This window comes from Lissotriton vulgaris, chromosome 2_1 (genome assembly GCF_964263255.1).
Source record: "Lissotriton vulgaris chromosome 2_1, aLisVul1.2, whole genome shotgun sequence".
NCBI lineage: Eukaryota > Metazoa > Chordata > Amphibia > Caudata > Salamandridae > Lissotriton > Lissotriton vulgaris.
In genome coordinates, this window is record NC_141687.1 from 1,818,704,059 (window position 1) to 1,818,723,328 (window position 19,270).

Here is a 19,270-nt window from a genome sequence, read left to right on the forward strand (position 1 = left end):
AGGATGATTGATGACAGATTTGGCTTGACCCTCACTAGATTGAGCTTTTCCAGAACTTGATTGTACAGATACATCACTATTCTTATTCAACCAGATGTTACGTTCCAAATCATTGCAGAAAGTAATATTGTTAAAGTTCCACTTACGTCAATCATCTAACAACACACAATTCCCTCTTACTTCCAAAACTTTTTTGGGTTGGGACCATTTGGAAGAACCATCTTTTGACAAACCCAAACGTGAAGATCTCACCCAATCACCAACACAAAACCTTTGCACACATTTCTTAATTTTGTTGTTGTGTCTGTTGACATACTTCCCCTGATATGCATTCATTCTGTCACTAAGAGCCTCTTTAGAAATATGTCTAGCAGAAGTTTTGGACATCCATGCTGGAGTTACTTTGTTACATGCAGAACGTCCCTTAAGAAGATTGAATGGAGACACCAAAGTTGCAGAGTGTGGAGTATTGCGATAACTCCAAATCATTTCTTTGACAGCAATTTTACAGTCTGCACCTTCAACCACTGCCAACTGGATACATTCCTTCAATATTCGGTTGAATCTTTCTACCATACCGTTCTCCCTTGGACAATATACCGCAGTAGTAACATGTTTAACACCACATGACCGTAAATAACTCTGAAATTCACCAGCTACAAATTGTGGACCATTATCCGTAGTAATTGTCTCAGGGAATCCCTCTCTATTCTTCACAAAAACAAATTATATTGGAAGCTTTGATCTCCCTGATAAATGCCACCTCAGGCCATTTATTGTGGTAATCCATTAAAACTATGGCAAATTTGCCAGCAATGTTACCAACACTAAATGGACCACACATATCCATAGCTCATTTTTGCCACGGTTTGTCTGGAAATGGAACAGGACTAATGTTGGATTCCTGTGAAGAATGAGACTTGTCACTACAAGTACACGCTGTGCAGTTCCTAACACACCTTTCAACATCTTTATCCATCCCAGGCCCCCAGAAATCACGCCTACATCTTCTCTTCATACCAGACATGCCTGAATGCCCCTCATGAATAAGATCTAATAAGCTGTTGCGTAAGCCTGAAGGTACAATAAGTTTGTCTGCTCTCCTAACTACTCCAACAACACGATCATAAGAAAGTTCTGGCCAAACCGTTTTATACTCAGATAATTCACAATCACTCCATTAAAGACGATTGCATACAGAAGCTAACCGTGAAATCACTTGTTTTAATACAGAATCATCTTGTACAGCTTGTTTCCACTCTTCCAAACCAATAGCAGCATTGCAAGCTTCATCCACCGTAGCTACTGACCAATCTTCATCCTGATCCATTACAATGTCACCCTCACTGACTGGAAGACACGATAAACAATCAGCATTACCATTCTTAATTCCAGGTACATACTTCACCTGGAAATCATATTCCTGCAGTTTGTAAATCCACTTGGCAATTCTGGGATTGGCCCTGCCTGCTCCTTTGGTTGTAAATATGTCCACAAGGGGTTTATGGTCAGTTCTTAACTCGGAATTTGTACCCCAAACATAATTCCTGAAATAATTTACACCCCAAAAACAAGGTAGCGCCTCCTTCTCTATGATCGAATACGATGGTTCAGCACCTTTTAAGGTACGAGACGCAAACGCTATTGCCCATTCAAACTTGTCTTTCCCTTGCATTAATACAGCCCCCAGTCCATACTCACTCGCATCCACTACAATGACCGATTTTTTGTTGGGATCAAAAGGTTCAAGTGCTACAGCATTTATGATGTCCAACTTAATATTTTCAAAAACTGATTGGCATTCAGCATTCCACAAAAATTTAGCCCCTTTTTTCATTGATAATCTTAAACAAAAGACTTTTGAGGCAAAATTGGACACAAATTTGGAGTAATACTCCGCTAAACCTAAAAAAGGACGTAGTTGTTCTTTGTCAGAAGGCGATGGAGCAGTCATGATTACGTCTAACAAGTTTTTCTTAGGCCTAACACCATCTGCTGACAAAGTATGCCAAAGATACTCGATTTCATTTGTGGCAAATTTACATTTCTCAGCAGCAACAGTCAAACCAGCACACTGAAGTTTGGACAGGACCTCATTTTAAACATTGTCATGGTCAGTTCCACTTTTCCCCCACACAAGTACATCGTCTTGAAACACCAACATATTGGATATGCCTTCTAGGACTCTGCACATAACTCTTTGAAAAACAGCTGATGCCGAAGATAAACCGAAAGGCATTCTCAAAAATTGGAAAGCTCCCTCTGGTGTTATAAAAGATGTTAAGTGACGAGATTCGGGGTGCAATTTTATCTGGTGGTATGCATTCGATAGATCAATAGATGAAAAATACTTAGCGTCCTTCACAGATGCTACCATTTCATTGATCTTGGGTAAAGGGTAACGATCCACCCAAATATTTTTGTTGAAGTCCCTTAAATCAAGGCACATGCGTAATTTTCCGTTGGGTTTCCGCGCTAAAACCACCGGACTATGCCAATCTGACTCCTCAATAGGCTCAATGATGTTTTGTTGACATAACCTAATCAGTTCAATCTTTAATTGTGATCTTAACACCAAAGGAACATTGCGCACTTTGTGAACTACAGGTATACAATCAGGTTTGAGGATTATACGATGTTCAGATTTTTTAAGACATCCCAATTTGGAACTAAATAATTCAGGAATTTTTTTATGCCACTTGAACCCTGCATCACTTTGAGTTAATAAAACTTGGTCAGAAATGTTCTTATGCCATTTGAATTCCGTATCACTCTGAGTTAAAAGAACTTGGTCAGGATGATTAGGATCTAGAATTATTACCAAATTCTTCTGTTCCTTCCATCCTAACAAAGCTCTTCCCTTTTTTTACAACATAAACTGTTCCTTGTGTACTCCTGCCTTTAAATACAATATCACTAGCAAAACATCCAATTACTGGTAATCTGATGCCCAAATAACCCACAGGAGTTTTTTCAGGACATACAAGATCACATTTGCCACACAACTCCCACATGTTCTTGTCAATTACGGTATACGGTGAACAGGAGTCTGCCCACAAGAACAAGTTGCAATTGTTGATAAAAATCTCACATTTGGGTGGTTGAGTTTCTTCAGATATTTCATTCACCTCATTATTCCAGATTGCCATAACTTTAACTTCACTATCACTACCTAAATAAGTAGACTGATCAACCAAATTAACAGAATTTTTCCTTGCATCCGGATTGTCGGATCTGCACATTTTGGCAAAATGCCCAGTTTTGTTACACTTGAAACACGTGACATTTGACGCAGGACACCAAGAATTTTCAGCGACATGTCTACTATTCCCACACCTAAAACAGAAACGTTTGTTAAAACTTTGTTTTGTTGGGAAATTATTTGTTTTGTGGCATAGCATTCTTGTTGTTACTAGAAAAGGTTCGAGGTTTAACTTTGACACTATCACGTTTTGTACTATATTTGTTATCAAAATGTTTTGGTTTGTTATTAACAACAGCACATACATCACTTAGATCTTTCCCATCAAGCTTGCGATCCTTGCTATGTTCACCATTTAATTCCTTGACGTAGCGAGAATTATTTTCAACCCTTCTAGCTACACTAATAGTCTTTTGAAGAGACGGATCCTTTAAATCTAACAACTTTTCTTGAATCTTAGCATTATTAGTTCTGTTGATAAACTGATCTCTTATAATTTCTTCATGCAATTCCCTAAATTTACATGTGGCAGCTAATCTTCTTAACACAGCAACATACTGTTTACTGTTTCGCCCACAAATTGTGCTCTTGAAAAGAACTTGTACCTCCCCACCACAATGCTTGTTTTCCTTCCAAAATTTTCCTCTAATGCTTTTAATGCATCAAGATACTCATCAGACGAAAACTGCTCAATTTTTTAACTATCAAACACAACTTCCTCATCACTAGCATCCTCATCCCCACCCTCAATAACTTTTAAGGTGGTACCACTTGTACTGGAAGCACGTATAGGCAAAGTTTTTAAGACTTTCCTTCCTTTAACACCAAGACTGTGTTTTAGTAAAGCCAATTTGCGTGAAGGCAGAAAAACCTCCCCACCTATGGCTTCCAAATAAGTCTCAAAGGATTCCTGCCAATCCTCCCATAACATAGGAGGAATACCAGGATCCTGTAAAAATTTTGGAGGAGCTAAAATGGTATTTGTCTCCATAATACTCTTTGAAACACAAAATTATTGGTAATAAAGTAAATATAAATAATTCGTTTGTTTCACTTGCTAATATATAAATATACATATAGAATCAAACAAAATAATAAATTAACATAAGAAAAGTAGCCACCGTTGACCTGTATCAGCTGTCCAAATTTCCTTGAAAAAAAAAATAAACAAATATAAAAAATCGTAGTCTCCGTTGTCAAATTGTTAAAAACGATTTTGCCAAGTTAAATAAATAAATACTAAAACAAAACAATGTTTTAATTCCCAAACGCGGTGTTTCAGATGACAAGACATCAAACGCGAAGCTATCATGTCATTACTTGGTTGCTATGGACACGCGCCCCAGAATGCACTACGCTTCCAACAATGCCTTGCCGGATATGATGTGCCCCAGAATACACTGCGCAACCTTCCTTCCAAGCCCAATGACGCAGCTTTCCTTCCAACAAGATGACGAAGAGTCTTCTGCATGCGAATGGCTCTGTGTAGAATATTCTGTTGCTCGTGGAACGGAAATGTAAACGTTTGAAAAAAAAATACAGGTTGGTCCTCCTTCACATCGAATGTAGTAACCGTCAACAAGTTCACAAAAAAACTGTTGAGTAGAAGATTGCCCGTGTTAAAACGCAATTAAATACAAGTCCCCAAGGTGTTTGACACAAAAACAAAAAAAACAATCCAAACAGGAGCCCGATAATGATAAAAGAAGTGTTACTTCAAAGGGCCTTACAAACTTGCAGCTCAAATACTCTTCACTTGCACTAATTATAGCATAAGTACGCCATCTAGTGGCAAAGCAAAATGATGCTTAATAATTAAACAATGACTCACGATTAGCCACTCCAGATTGACAAAGCAAAATATTCCGTTCTTGTTGAGAAAGTTATTTTCCTTCAATAAAGTCCAAAATCTTCTTGACGATCTGTGATTTCCAAACATGCACCCTTAATTTTTAATTGTAGGTTCACATCAAAAAAAAATTATCTCTGTTGTTTTTAAAATGTGGCCAAAATCGTCGCAAGTCACTGTCTTCAAACCTCGGGGTTACATCAGGTGGGTTCTCCCTCGTCGCCACTTTTACAAAGTGGAGCCACTCAAAAGATAGGTATTTAAGTAGTTTATTCCATATTAAAACCCCTGAGATACAGCATCATACAACTGTTCTCTCCAACCACTCCTACTCATCTAACATTCTACTTAAGATAGAAACATAAACATTCCAAAGAAGTTTAAAGGAACATTGCAGAAAAGGTCATAAGAATGTAACACAACCCTCAGGTCTGAGACAGGGTGCAGTTGCCTAAAATGGAGGGCACTTCTTTGTACAATAGCACAACATCCACTAACCTGAGCCACCAATCTAATTGCCTCCCCGACCCACCTCCCCTTTAAATTTGCACATATGCTGTTTTTCCACAGAAATTCTCTTTTCTCTCCTTTTTCTAGTGACACTTGTGAGAGGACTCCAGATAAAGTGAACCATGCTGTGCTTGTAGTAGGGTACGGGCAGGAAGGGGGCATGCCTTACTGGATTGTGAAGAACTCCTGGGGCCCTCGCTGGGGCATGGATGGGTGAGTTGTGTGGAATGTTGTACCCGTGATCGGATCTCAAGGGAAGAAGGCATTGCCATGTGTCTGATCCTCAAGAGAGGCCTAGCCGCTCCTGCTGGATCTCAGAGTGCATTAAACAATGGGCCTGGACGTGTCAAGGACAAAGACTGGTTTCAGAGGGCAACACAGTGCTTTGTAGTATAACATTTGCCAGCTTCAAAGGGATGAATGTATGCAGTGGGGGTCGGGCAAAGAGGCTATGTAATCAAGGACCCAAGTGTTTCCATAGGTTATAAAGTGAATTGGCTAAAGGAAAAGTGCAGATACTACAATTAAGGAATATTATCCAAGGGGGGTGGCACTTCCAGGAAGTTATCAACAGGAGTGAATGTTTTTTATGGTTTTTTTTCCAACATAAGCAAACAAACAGTGGATGGTCATAGGGCTTCCTTGGCATATTACATTAACCATATAACCGTTTCTGGTTTTCATTACTCTAAGCATCACATATGCAGTTCAGGTCTCATCCAGATACATTAAATGTCACAGCGTCTCTCGTTCATCCTCAGGTTATTTGCAGTCTCTGTCACTTGTAGGTGTCGTGCAGATATCTCTGGGGCATCTTGTAGCTCTCCACTCTTCCCACTTCATCCACCACGGCCAGGTCATCTGCCGCCTTCTCGTCAGTTCTACCCTCAGGCATCCCTGGGCTCCTCAGCCAATGGCCATTCTATCATATCTCTCCCCCATTGAGGTGCGTCTGAGGGCCTATGACTTACATATTTCATCGCTGTGCATCTCTTCTCCTTGCACCACTGTAGTATATTGATGAGTGAAGCTTCGAGGTGGTTCTCAAGATCAGTTTATTCTAAGAAGAAACTCACCACGGGAACAGGAACCAGCAGGCATCTCAGTTAAGCAGCAGCTGACCAGAAACTAACCACAAGTAAATCTAATGATGCTTCACTGGGATGCATGCAATTCCAAGTTCCAAAGTGTCATGCAAAAAGCACTTCCGCACACTACAGCCACCCCCAAGGTTACAAACTGATGCAGAACTTTTTTATTCTTAGATATGGATATCTGCAAATCCAAACTTATAATTACTCTCAACTTCTTTTTTATATTTGCCCAATAATCCAATAGCTCTGGGCACGACCAGATCATGTGCATGAACACAGCTTCTTCTTCTCCACACCTTGGGCAATTCTGGGACCCATCTGGATATACCTTACTCAGCTTTACTGGTGTTAAATATGTGCGTTGCAAATAATTGACGTATTTTAATGTCAACTGTGCATTACTGGACACCTCTTGCACGTGAGTCGTGCCAACTCCATACAGTATCCGTCAGAGATGCATCTAAGTCTGCGCCTCAGTGCTGTCTGGCCACCATTGTCCAAGCTCCAACCTCCCCGTCATTGTGGCCGACTCCTCAGGGCCTCTTCAAAACTCCAGCTAAACCTCTCTGGCAGCCCTAGCCAGCTTCACATGGTTGTATGACATTACAACGCATGCTAATACATCGCATGCCATTACATCGCGGTTGTTACAACGACTTGCGTTGGAGGGCGCTGGACTTAGAAGTAGTATAATGTTAGAGGCATATGGGCTGCAGATGGTACATTATGAATAGATCGCCATCTGGTGTTGGGCTCGGATGATTGCACTTTGTTTTTCTCTTGGAGAGTCTTTTGTAGGTTGGTGACTCCTCCTTTGGTTGCTAGTGCGCATGGGCATCGGCTCCATCCTTAGATTGTTTTTTTCCGCCATCGGGTTCGGATGAGGATTGAAGCGCTCCAGATCGACTTCGGAAAGAAGTGGACTTTCGGCGCGTATTCCCTTTCCAATTCCACGGTATTGTTATCAAATGCGATTTCATTTCCATTCCGACGCGTTTCGATTCCAACATCAAAGAAAAACTTTGGTCTACGTCGACGAACAGGAGGCCTTTCTCGACGTGGTCAAGCCCGGAGTCCATGGAAAGGACTCCATTTAAGAAATGTCCAACGTGTGGTGCTAAGTTCCCACACAAGGACCTACACGAGGTGTGCAACCTCTGCCTGTCGCCTGAATACGAATCCAGGGACTGTGAAGCCTGCGCAGCATTCTCTTCTAAGTCGACGATCAGAAACCGTCGAGCTCGAAGACACGAGGTTTCCAGAATGCAGTCGGAGGCGATCCCGGAGCTGTTCGAAGACCAGAACCTCGAAGAAGAAGAGGATCAGGAAGAACAGTCGGGGTCGGAAGGGGACGAGTCGGAAGTCGAAGAGTTTGACGTTCAACAAACCGTGAGTGACGACGTCCCCTTACCAAAAAAACGACCCCGTGCGGTAACAACCCCGCCTTCGAGCCCGGTCAAACCGCAGAAAAAAGTTTCTGATGCCCCGCCTTCGGGCCCGGCAAAGAAACCGAAACTGAAACCCTCAGGCTCCCACCATGTCGGATCCGAGAAACGGTCGACACCGACTTCGACACCGAAGCTTCATGCAAGGGAAAGCTCGGGATCGAAACATTCCATGTCAAAACCGAAACATGCTTCGACGTCAAAGACTCACTCGGCACCGAAAAAATCGGACTCGAGTAAATCCTCGGTGCCGAAGACACCGAACATTGACGATCGAAAGCAAAAGCACCTTTCGGAACCAAAAACTTTGGTACCGACACAAGAGCAACAAACAGATCCGAAACAAAAGATTTTGTTTATCGATCCACAAACTGGCAAAGTGGTGACGAAGAAGAGGAAGAATGAACAGCTAGAGGACAAACCTCTTCCTTCTAAGAAGAGAACAATGGGGACAAATACAACTCCTCCTACTTCTCCTAGACCTAGAGTCAGACCCTCTTCTCCTATTCCACACAATATGCCAAATATTCCTCTATCTTCTACACCAAGACCATCTACACCTCACACAGATGTAGACAGTGACACAGGGGAGGGGGAACCTCATGGGAACGATGAGTCTATCCCAGATGAGGAAGACCCATGGGAGAATTATGATGCAGGGTCAGATGAGGACAATGACCCACAATTATATCCCTCAAAACCTTCACCACCTGATGATAACACAGGTTTTGTACAGCTCATTAATAGAGCAGCAAAATATCATAAAGTAGACCTACATACAGAACCTCAAGTAGAGGACTTCCTATTAGAGACACTACCTACTGCACAAAGAACATCAGGTACTCTACCTATGCTGAAGGGTCTTCTTAGTCACACAATAGACATAATTAAAGACCCAGTGAGAGCTAGGGTGTTAAACCCAAGAATTGATAAAAAAATATAAGGCAGCTCCAAAGGACCCAATATTTATCAAAGGACAGGTACCTCTGGACTCGCTTGTGGTCTCCAACGCTCGCAAAAGGGCAAACTCATTATCTACGCGAGAAGCCCCTCCACCTGATAAAGAGTCAAAATTAATAGATGCATCAGGAAAAAGGGTAGCATCACAAGCGGCAAATAGCTGGCGTATAGCCAATACTCAAGCGCTACTTGCACGCTATGATAGGGCGCATTATGATGAGTTAGAAAAACTCATCACACATCTCCCTAAAGAACATCAAAAAAGGGCATATCAGCTTATACAGGAAGGAAAGATAATAACTAACACTTCCATTAAATGCGCACTGGACGCAGCAGACACTGCAGCAAGATCCATCAACACCAGTATCATGATAAGAAGGCATGCATGGCTTAGAGTCTCAGGGTTCAAACAGGAAGTACAAACATCTTTATTGAACCAACCTTTTGATCAGAAGACACTTTTCGGCTCAGGTACAGATGAGACTTTAGAAAAGATGAAAAAGGACCCAGAAACGGCTAAGTCAATGGGAGCATTACAACAGCCTACACAAAGGGGTTCCTTTCGTAGATCCACCTATAGAGGGGGCTCAAGAAGTACAGGGACAAGTCAGCAATCCACCTCTTTTACACCAACATCACCCAGAGGTAATTCAAGAGGCAGTTACAGAGGTAACAACAACAAGGGTAGAGGTCGCGGAAATAATAACAACCGCAACTCCCCAACCCCAAAACAGTGACTTAATACAACTACCCCAAGACCACATAACACCGGTCGGGGGACGTCTAGCACAGTTCCTACCTGTCTGGGAAAACATCACATCAGACAAGTGGGTGAGACAAATTATCCAACATGGTTATTGCCTGGAACTCACAGACACCCCACCAAACATCCCCCCCAAACAGCGTCCAATGAGTCAAGACCATCTGACATTGTTAAAGGAAGAATTACTATCACTGCTACAAAAGCATGCCATAGAGAAGGTTCCAAAACATCAACAAGGGACAGGAGTATACTCTCTATACTTCCTAATCCCCAAAAAAGACGGGTCTCTAAGACCAATCTTAGACCCCAGACCTCTCAATGCATACATAAATTCGGAACATTTCCACATGGTCACGCTCCAACAAGTACTTCCTTTACTGAAGAAAGGGGACTTTCTTTCTACACTGGATCTAAAAGACGCTTACTTTCACATCCCAATTCACAAAGCCCACAGGAAATACCTAAGGTTTGTAGTGGAAGGACAACATTATCAGTTCAAGGTCCTTCCGTTTGGGGTCACAACGGCACCAAGGGTGTTCACAAAATGCCTAGCAGTGGTTGCAGCACACCTAAGAAGACAACAAATACATGTCTTCCCTTACTTGGACGATTGGTTAATAAAGGCCAAGTCACAAGAAGAATGCCTTCACAACACACAGAAGACCATTCAATTACTGCACCAACTAGGGTTTACAGTGAACTACAAAAAATCCCACCTACAACCAAACAAGATTCAACAATACTTGGGGGCTACTATAGACACAGAAAGAGCCAAGGCATACCCCAATCCAATCAGGATACAAACAATGGTCACGTTGATACAAAGATTTCAAACACGACACTCACTACCAGCACGAGTGTTTATGCAACTGTTAGGCATGATGTCCTCCTGCATACTACTAATACCACATGCCAGACTACAGATGCGTCCACTACAGGAGTGTCTAGCGACACAGTGGAATCAGGCTCAAGGTCAGATTACAGATCTGGTGTTGGTAAACGACCGTACGCATCGCTCTCTGAAGTGGTGGAACACAACAAACATTTCCAAGGGACGGTCGTTCCTAGAACCAATTCCACAACTGATACTGACAGCAGACGCATCGCTCTCCGGATGGGGAGCGCATATGGACAAATACACAGTGCAGGGGAAATGGAGTTTGCAGCAAAAGAAACTGCACATCAACTACTTGGAACTACCAGCAATATTTCTAGCATTAAAAGCTTTCCAAATGCACATAACCAACAAGGCAGTCCTGATCAGAACAGACAACATGACTGCAATGTATTATATTCAAAAACAGGGGGGACACACTCTCTCCAACTATCCAAACTAGCACAGGACATTTGGAGATGGGCCATTCCTCAGAAGATCTATCTGTTAGCGGAACACCTACCAGGAGTTCAAAATCAGATAGCAGATATCCTAAGCAGAGAGTCAGAACAAGTACACGAATGGGAACTGCACGACCAGATACTGCAACCATTCTTCCAAAAATGGGGGCAACCAGAGATAGATCTGTTTGCCAATCATCAGAACGCAAAATGCCAAAGCTTCGCATCCAGGTACCCACACCACCGGTCCCAGGGCAATGCTCTATGCATAAATTGGTCCAACAAATTTGCTTACGCTTTTCCCCCTCTCCCACTAATTCCATTAGTGGGTCGGAAACTGCAACAGCACTCAATGACAATGATACTAGTAGCACCCACGTGGGCAAGACAGCCGTGGTTCACCACGCTACTGCAACTATCACAGGTGCCACATCAAAAGCTAAGATTACTACCCATGCACCTTACACAGAACCATGGAGAAATAATGCACCCAGATCCCAAACAATTGAACCTAGCGATCTGGCTCCTGCGGTCATAGAATTTGGATATTTGGATTTACCTCCAAAATGCATGGAAATCATTAAACAAGCAAGACGTCCTACCACCAGGGCATGCTATGCAGCAAAATGGAAAAGGTTTGCTGTATACTGTAACAGGAATCACATCAACCCTCTGGTCGCGTCCACTAAACAAATTATTTGCTATTTACTACACTTGCAGCAATGTAACTTAGCATACACCTCTATCAGAGTGCATCTCGCAGCTATAGCGGCGTATCTACAAAACAGACAACATCTTTCCCTGTTTAAAGTACCAGCAATTAAAGCTTTCATGGAAGGACTCAGAAGAGTCATTCCACCAAGATTGCCACCTTCCCCAGTCTGGAATCTCAACATAGTACTTACCAGACTAATGGGACCACCCTTTGAACCTATGCATAGGTGTGAAATACAATTCCTCACATAGCCATCACTTCACTCAGAAGAGTAAGTGAATTGCAAGCGTTTACAATTCAAGAACCATTCATGCAGTTACACCAAAACAAAGTGGTTCTTAGAACAAACCCAAAATTCTTACCTAAAGTAATTTCAGCATTCCACATCAATCAGTCAGTGGAACTACTGGTCTTCTTTCCAAAACCACAGACGGTAGCAGAAAAAGCCCTACATACACTGGATGTCAGAAGGGCAATATTATACTATATGGAAAGAACACAAACTTTCAGAAAGACAAAACAGCTATTTGTGGCGTTTTCTCCTACACATAAGGGCAATCCCATCTCTAAAGCAGGCATTGCCAGATGGATTGTAAAATGTATACAAATATGCTACTTAAAAACAAAGAGGACATTAACTGTTCCTCCTAGAGCTCACTCTACACGTAAACTAGGAGCATCTATGGCATTCTTGGGAAACATTCCACTAGATGACATATGCAAAGCAGCTACCTGGGTTACACCGTGTCAGGTCCCAAAGTCCTCAGGATGGTACGATGCCAATATGGGTTCCACCTCTCGATAACCTCTGGGTCTGACAATAACAGACTCACAGTGGGGATCAAGTGAGGGATAACAGGAACAGCAGGGCAGGAACTGGGGGGCGGAGAAGCTGAAATGAGAACAAGACAAACAATCACACTCTGTCCTATATCCTATAGAACCTGCCTTCTATAGCTTCTCTGATCTGAACACCTATGACTAAACTCTCTTTACCTGGAGGGTAAGATAGGGTTGGCTTTGCCTGGCCTTCAGATGTTAAACAGTAACAGCACAATCCTGAAAACACAAGACACTGTTGGTTAACACTAGCACCATTATACATAAATATATTCCCTAGGGTAACTTGCACATACCAGTGTTGTTAACAATAAGGGCTTCAACAGAGGGTAGAATGGAAAACAGCCAGCCAGGCGAAGCACATTATACCCCTGTTGTGAAAAGATAAAGAAACAGCAAATAACAGACTTTTGCTTCTGTAAAACTTTACACAGAAAAGACTTCTGGGTTACGTCACCCACAGCCTCACAATCTTAATACCCGGCTGGTAAGGTCCTGCACCAGCGAGTAAACAGTACTTATAATCTTTTTTCAAAAGAAAAGCAGATGTCCTTATAGAATAAACCAAGTTCTTTCAATCACCCTTCCCACAGATGAAAAGTCTCTGCAGACGGCGAAGACAAGAAATAACTCTAGCGCCACCACAGCGCGAGCCAAGAATCAACTAAAGAGTCAAAGCGTAAAGCTTCAATCCGTAATCTCCTCGTGATAAATAAATATTGGCAAGAGCCCAACATAGATTAGGCAAAATCCGAATGATCAGGAAGACTGCCCTCTGAACACAAAGCCAAGGAAAATGGCTCCGCGCACCGCCAAGAGGCTCCTCCTCAGAGCGGAACGAGCAACACAAGAGCACAGCACGGAACACGAAGAAAAATGCCAAGGCACCAAAAAAGGATACGCAGCCAAACTCCAGCACAGGGGATCCTACCGTCAGAAGTCCGGAACCAGAATATACGGCGAGGCGATGCAGGATTCACTCCGTTTTGAACTTCCTGAAGCTGACGTCATCGCCAGGCGCGTCGCTCTCCTCCGGGAATCATGGGATATGTAGTCTTTCCCACAAACTCGGCTCTGGACAGTGTTCATAGCGTCCCACCTCCGTGGGTCGTGACAGTACATCCCTCCCCCGAAGAACACTGACAGAGACAAGGCTTGTGGGGGAAACGTTTGTGGAACAGCCGAACATACCTGGGAGCATGAACCCCTGATGCAGGCTCCCACGAATTCTCGTCATTACCGTACCCCTTCCAAGCCACTAAATACCACAATCTGGTACGATAGATTTTGGAATCCACAATACCCCTCACTTCATGCTCCTCCTCACCGTTGACCTCAACAGGAGCAGGCCTTCTCTTATTGCCCCCTCTTGCAGGTTTAACTAGCGACATATGAAATGCTGGATGTATACGCAAGGAGGAAGGCAAAGCCAATTTCACCACCACAGGATTCACCAGTTTCAGGATTTTGTAAGGACCTATGTACTTAGGATTAAATACACTGTACCTCCTAAATCTTATGTTCTTTGTGGATAACCATACATAGTCACCCTTCTTATACATGGGACCAATCTGCCTGTGCTTATCGACATAGGTTTTGTATCTGGCCTTGGCTAGTGCTAATTGCCCCTTAACCTTCACCCAGATCTCTTGAAGATCTCTTACCCTTTCCTGAACTTCGGGGACAGGGGATGCAGAAGCAGGGTGATGGAACGGAGTGAAATTAGGATGAAAGCCATATGTGCAGTAAAAAGGGGCGTGTTTGGTGGACCCATGAACAGCGCTGTTGTAAGCTATTTCAGCCAACCATAACCTTCCCACCCAATCCTCATTGGTGACCTCCACATAGCATCTCAAATACTGCTTCAAGGTTTGATTTGCCCTTTCTGTCTGCCCATCTGTCTGAGGATGGAAACTTGTGGAGGTATTGGATGTTATATCTAAAGCCTTACACCATGTCTTCCAAAATTTTGCTGTAAACTGACTTCCCCTGTCTGATACGATCACCTTGGGCAACCCATGTAACCTCACTATATTTTGGAGGATAAGATGTGCCAAAACACTAGCGGATGGTACTTTTTTGCAAGCAATAAAATGTGCCATTTTGGTCAGATAATCCACTACCACTAGGATGGTGGTACACCCCTGATCTATAGGCATGCCTACCACAAAGTCCATAGAGATACATTCCCATGGAACCTCGGGCGTGGGGAGCGGTTGTAACAAACCTGACTGTTTTGTATGCAACATCTTCATCTGGCTGCAAACCGGACACTCCGCCACCCAATTTGTCACATCTTTTTTGATGTTTGGCCACCAGAATTGTCTTTGGATCCGCTCAAGCGTTTTGCTGCAGCCGTTATGTCCTGCACAAGGTGCCGTGTGACACCACTGAAACACCTGCTTCCGTAGGGCCTGGATAGGTAATAGCAACTGTTTCTTTCGCATGGGGAGACCCTGCACCATAGTCCAGTCTTTATGCACTTGCAACCACTTCTTCCATTCTTCCTTCTGTACATTGCTTATGACACTGCGTAGAAACATCTGTGTACATGTGACCCCTATAACCTTCTCAGGGTTGATGATAGCTTCTTCTTTTCTGTCTGCAGTGTCCGTTATAGTATGTTGTCGCGATAAAGCATCTGCCTTTCTGTTATCTTTTCCCGGCCTATAGGTCACGATGAAATCGAATTCAGCGAAATGCATCATCCATCGCATCTGTCTAGGTGTCAAATGGCGGGCTGCTGCCATGTACTGCAGGTTGCGATGGTCTGTATAAACGGTTACTGCATGTCTCGCACCCATTAGATGATGCCTCCATTCTAGGAAGGCTGTTCTTATTGCCAGCAGTTCCTTCTCGGCTATCACATAGTTTCGTTCAGCCTGATTTAGCGTCCGTGATAGATATGCTACTGGATGCAACTGGCCCGTGTCAGAATGACGTTGCGATAATACAGCTCCTACAGCTACATCCGAAGCATCTGCTTCCACTATGTAAGGCTTGCTAGGGTCTGCATGCATCAATACTGGTGCCGACACAAAGGCTTTCTTCAGCTCCTCAAAACTTCTTTGGGCTTCCTCGGTCCAAACAAATGCCACCTTCTTTTTTAGCAGTCTCGTCATAGGACAGGCCATAGCAGAGAAGTTTTCGATGAACCTGCGATAGAAATTCGCAAAGCCAATGAAGCACTGGATGTCTCGTACATTTTTGGGTGTAGGCCACTCTTTGACTGCCAATATCTTCCTTTCGGACATCTCCTGACCCTGGGGTGTGAGCATGACCCCTAAGAACTCCACCGTGGTAGCGTGGAACTCACACTTACTGAGTTTACAGTAAAGTCGATTCTCCAATAAAGTACGTAATACTGCCTTCACATGCCCCGTGTGTTGGCTGGCGGTGGAGGAGTAAATCAAAATGTCGTCTATATAGACGATGACGAAACGATCCAGGTACTCTTTTAAAACATCATCCAAAAAGAATTGAAAGGCTGCCGGGGCGTTACACAGCCCGAAGGGCATCACTAAATATTCGTATAACCCAAAACGTGTCTTTATAGCTGTCTTCCACTCATCCCCGGGCCTCATTCGGACTAAGTGATAGGCTCCCTTTAGGTCTAGTCTTGTAAATATCACCGCATCCTTCACCTGCTCCAACAATACCGTGATAAGGGGGAGAGGATATTTATTCTTCACCGTTATGGCGTTCAATGCTCTGTAGTCTGCACAGGCTCGGAGATCACCGTTGGCCTTCGGGATAAAAAATAACGGAGATGCGGCCGGAGACTTAGATTCCCTAATGAATCCCAGGTCTAACAGTTTATTCAAATATGACCTAAGATGCAGAGTCTCCGGTTCCGTCAAAGCATACACCCGTCCTGCTGGTATTTTAGCCCCAGGAATCAGATCTATTTGGCAGTCATACGGTCTGTGGGGTGGTAGCTTTTCTGCCTTTGTTTCACTGAAGACCTCTGCCAAATCTTGATATACCACCGGGAGTTCCACGTTCTGTTCCACTGCCGTGGCTATATGATGGATGCCAGCCAATCCGATAGCCGGACTTGGATTCTTCGGACAGCAATTCCTCTGACAGAACTCCGAAGTAAACTTTAGCACCTGATTTTCCCAATCTATTGCAGGGTTATGTTTTCTGAGCCATGGTAGTCCAAGAATCACCCCATACTGTGGTGCATGAATGATATTGAAGAACAACCTCTCCTGATGTTCTATACCCATGGTCACACACAGCTCTTTGGTTTGTAACCTGATGGGTCCAAAAGTCAATTTTCGTCCATCGACTGCAAACACCTCTTCAGGGGTTTCTTTCTCTTGTAATTCCAACCCTAGACTACTAGCTGTAGCCTGGTCCATAAAACAACCAGTCGCCCCTGAATCTAACATGGCTTTGATCCAGGTTCTTTTCTCCGGTAGGTCCACTCCTATATTCACATAAAAATGTATAGTTTCTCTTGTGCTTTGTCTATCCAAAGAAGGGATATACAACGTACTTGAAGGGCACCCTTCACTCCTCTTCAAGCCTTCTCGTTTCCCGCCTCTGGTTCAGAGGATAGAACAGACACCTTCCGATTGTCATAACGACCCTTTGTCTTTGTTGGGCATTCCCGTATGAAGTGCCCCTTCCGGCCACAATATAAACACAATCCCCTCTTGCGTCTATATTCTCTTTCCTCCGCTGATAGAGGGGATCTAACGGCTCCTATTTCCATAGGCTCGGGTTTGGCAGCAGACGTTCCTTCTGCTGTTCTGGAATACTCATAACCAGACCTGGTCCTGTCCTTTCGCCTAGTATCTCCTCTTCTATCACTGAGGCGATGGTCCAGCCGCAGCACTAAGCTAATCATATCCTCGCAAGTACTGGGTTGAGGGTCAATTGGGGCCAATGCGTCTTTCATCTCTCCAGTCAATCCATTGTAAAAGATTGCTAAGCGCTTGCCTTCAGGCCAATCTGTTTCGGTAATCAGTCTTCGGAAATCATTAAGGTAGGTTATAAGATCCCTGTTTCCTTGTCTTAACCCCAGCAGGTCCCTATCTGCTGACAAGATGGCTGATCTGCGATTGAATGTTTTCTCGAACTCAGTCTTAAAGGCCTCCCAATCCCTTAACAAAGGATCATCTTTTTTAACTAACGGTACCGCCCACTGAGCAGCATCCCCACCCAAATATGATATGAGGAATGCCACCCTTGCATGGTTAGTGTTGAAGACTTTAGGTTTGCATGAGAAGTGTAAGAGCACTTGAGTGAGAAAAACCTGCACCTTATCACTATCCCCATGGAACCGTTCTGGAGCGGCCAGTGGAATAGGTGCGGGGACTTCTACCACCACCGAAGAAGTAGACTGGGTGCCTGCATTGAAAGGGTTTCTATTCAACCTATCTACCTGTGCTTGCAACGTCGCAGTTTCCGTCCTGGAAGCCTGCAACTCAGACTGTACTATAGCTAATGCGGACATTAAGTCTTCGAGAGTGGTCATGATATCGTAACACCGGGAGGACTAAATTCTTGGGCCGTATATTCTGTCAGGTCCCAAAGTCCTCAGGATGGTACGATGCCAATATGGGTTCCACCTCTCGATAACCTCTGGGTCTGACAATAACAGACTCACAGTGGGGATCAAGTGAGGGATTACAGGAACAGCAGGGCAGGAACTGGGGGGCGGAGAAGCTGAAATGAGAACAAGACAAACAATCACACTCTGTCCTATATCCTATAGAACCTGCCTTCTATAGCTTCTCTGATCTGAACACCTATGACTAAACTCTCTTTACCTGGAGGGTAAGATAGGGTTGGCTTTGCCTGGCCTTCAGATGTTAAACAGTAACAGCACAATCCTGAAAACACAAGACACTGTTGGTTAACACTAGCACCATTATACATAAATATATTCCCTAGGGTAACTTGCACATACCAGTGTTGTTAACAATAAGGGCTTCAACAGAGGGTAGAATGGAAAACAGCCAGCCAGGCGAAGCACATTATACCCCTGTTGTGAAAAGATAAAGAAACAGCAAATAACAGACTTTTGCTTCTGTAAAACTTTACACAGAAAAGACTTCTGGGTTACGTCACCCACAGCCTCACAATCTTAATACCCGGCTGGTAAGGTCCTGCACCAGCGAGTAAACAGTACTTATAATCTTTTTTCAAAAGAAAAGCAGATGTCCTTATAGAACAAACCAAGTTCTTTCAATCACCCTTCCCACAGATGAAAAGTCTCTGCAGACGGCGAAGACAAGAAATAACTCTAGCGCCACCACAGCGCGAGCCAAGAATCAACTAAAGAGTCAAAGCGTAAAGCTTCAATCCGTAATCTCCTCGTGATAAATAAATATTGGCAAGAGCCCAACATAGATTAGGCAAAATCCGAATGATCAGGAAGACTGCCCTCTGAACACGAAGCCAAGGAAAATGGCTCCGCGCACCGCCAAGAGGCTCCTCCTCAGAGCGGAACGAGCAACACAAGAGCACAGCACGGAACACGAAGAAAAATGCCAAGGCACCAAAAAAGGATACGCAGCCAAACTCCAGCACAGGGGATCCTA

At 43.7% G+C, this 19,270-nt stretch overlaps 1 protein-coding gene across 1 annotated transcript in view; it reads left to right on the forward strand.

The window, feature by feature from the left end:
- Positions 1–19,270, forward strand: part of CTSH (cathepsin H) — a 173,915-nt gene that overhangs the window by 147,310 nt on the left and 7,335 nt on the right. Inside the window, exon 11 of the mRNA XM_086957897.1 lies at positions 5,649–5,774. Within this exon, the coding sequence (XP_086814023.1) occupies positions 5,649–5,774 (126 nt within the window). The remainder of the gene's footprint in view (positions 1–5,648; positions 5,775–19,270) is intronic.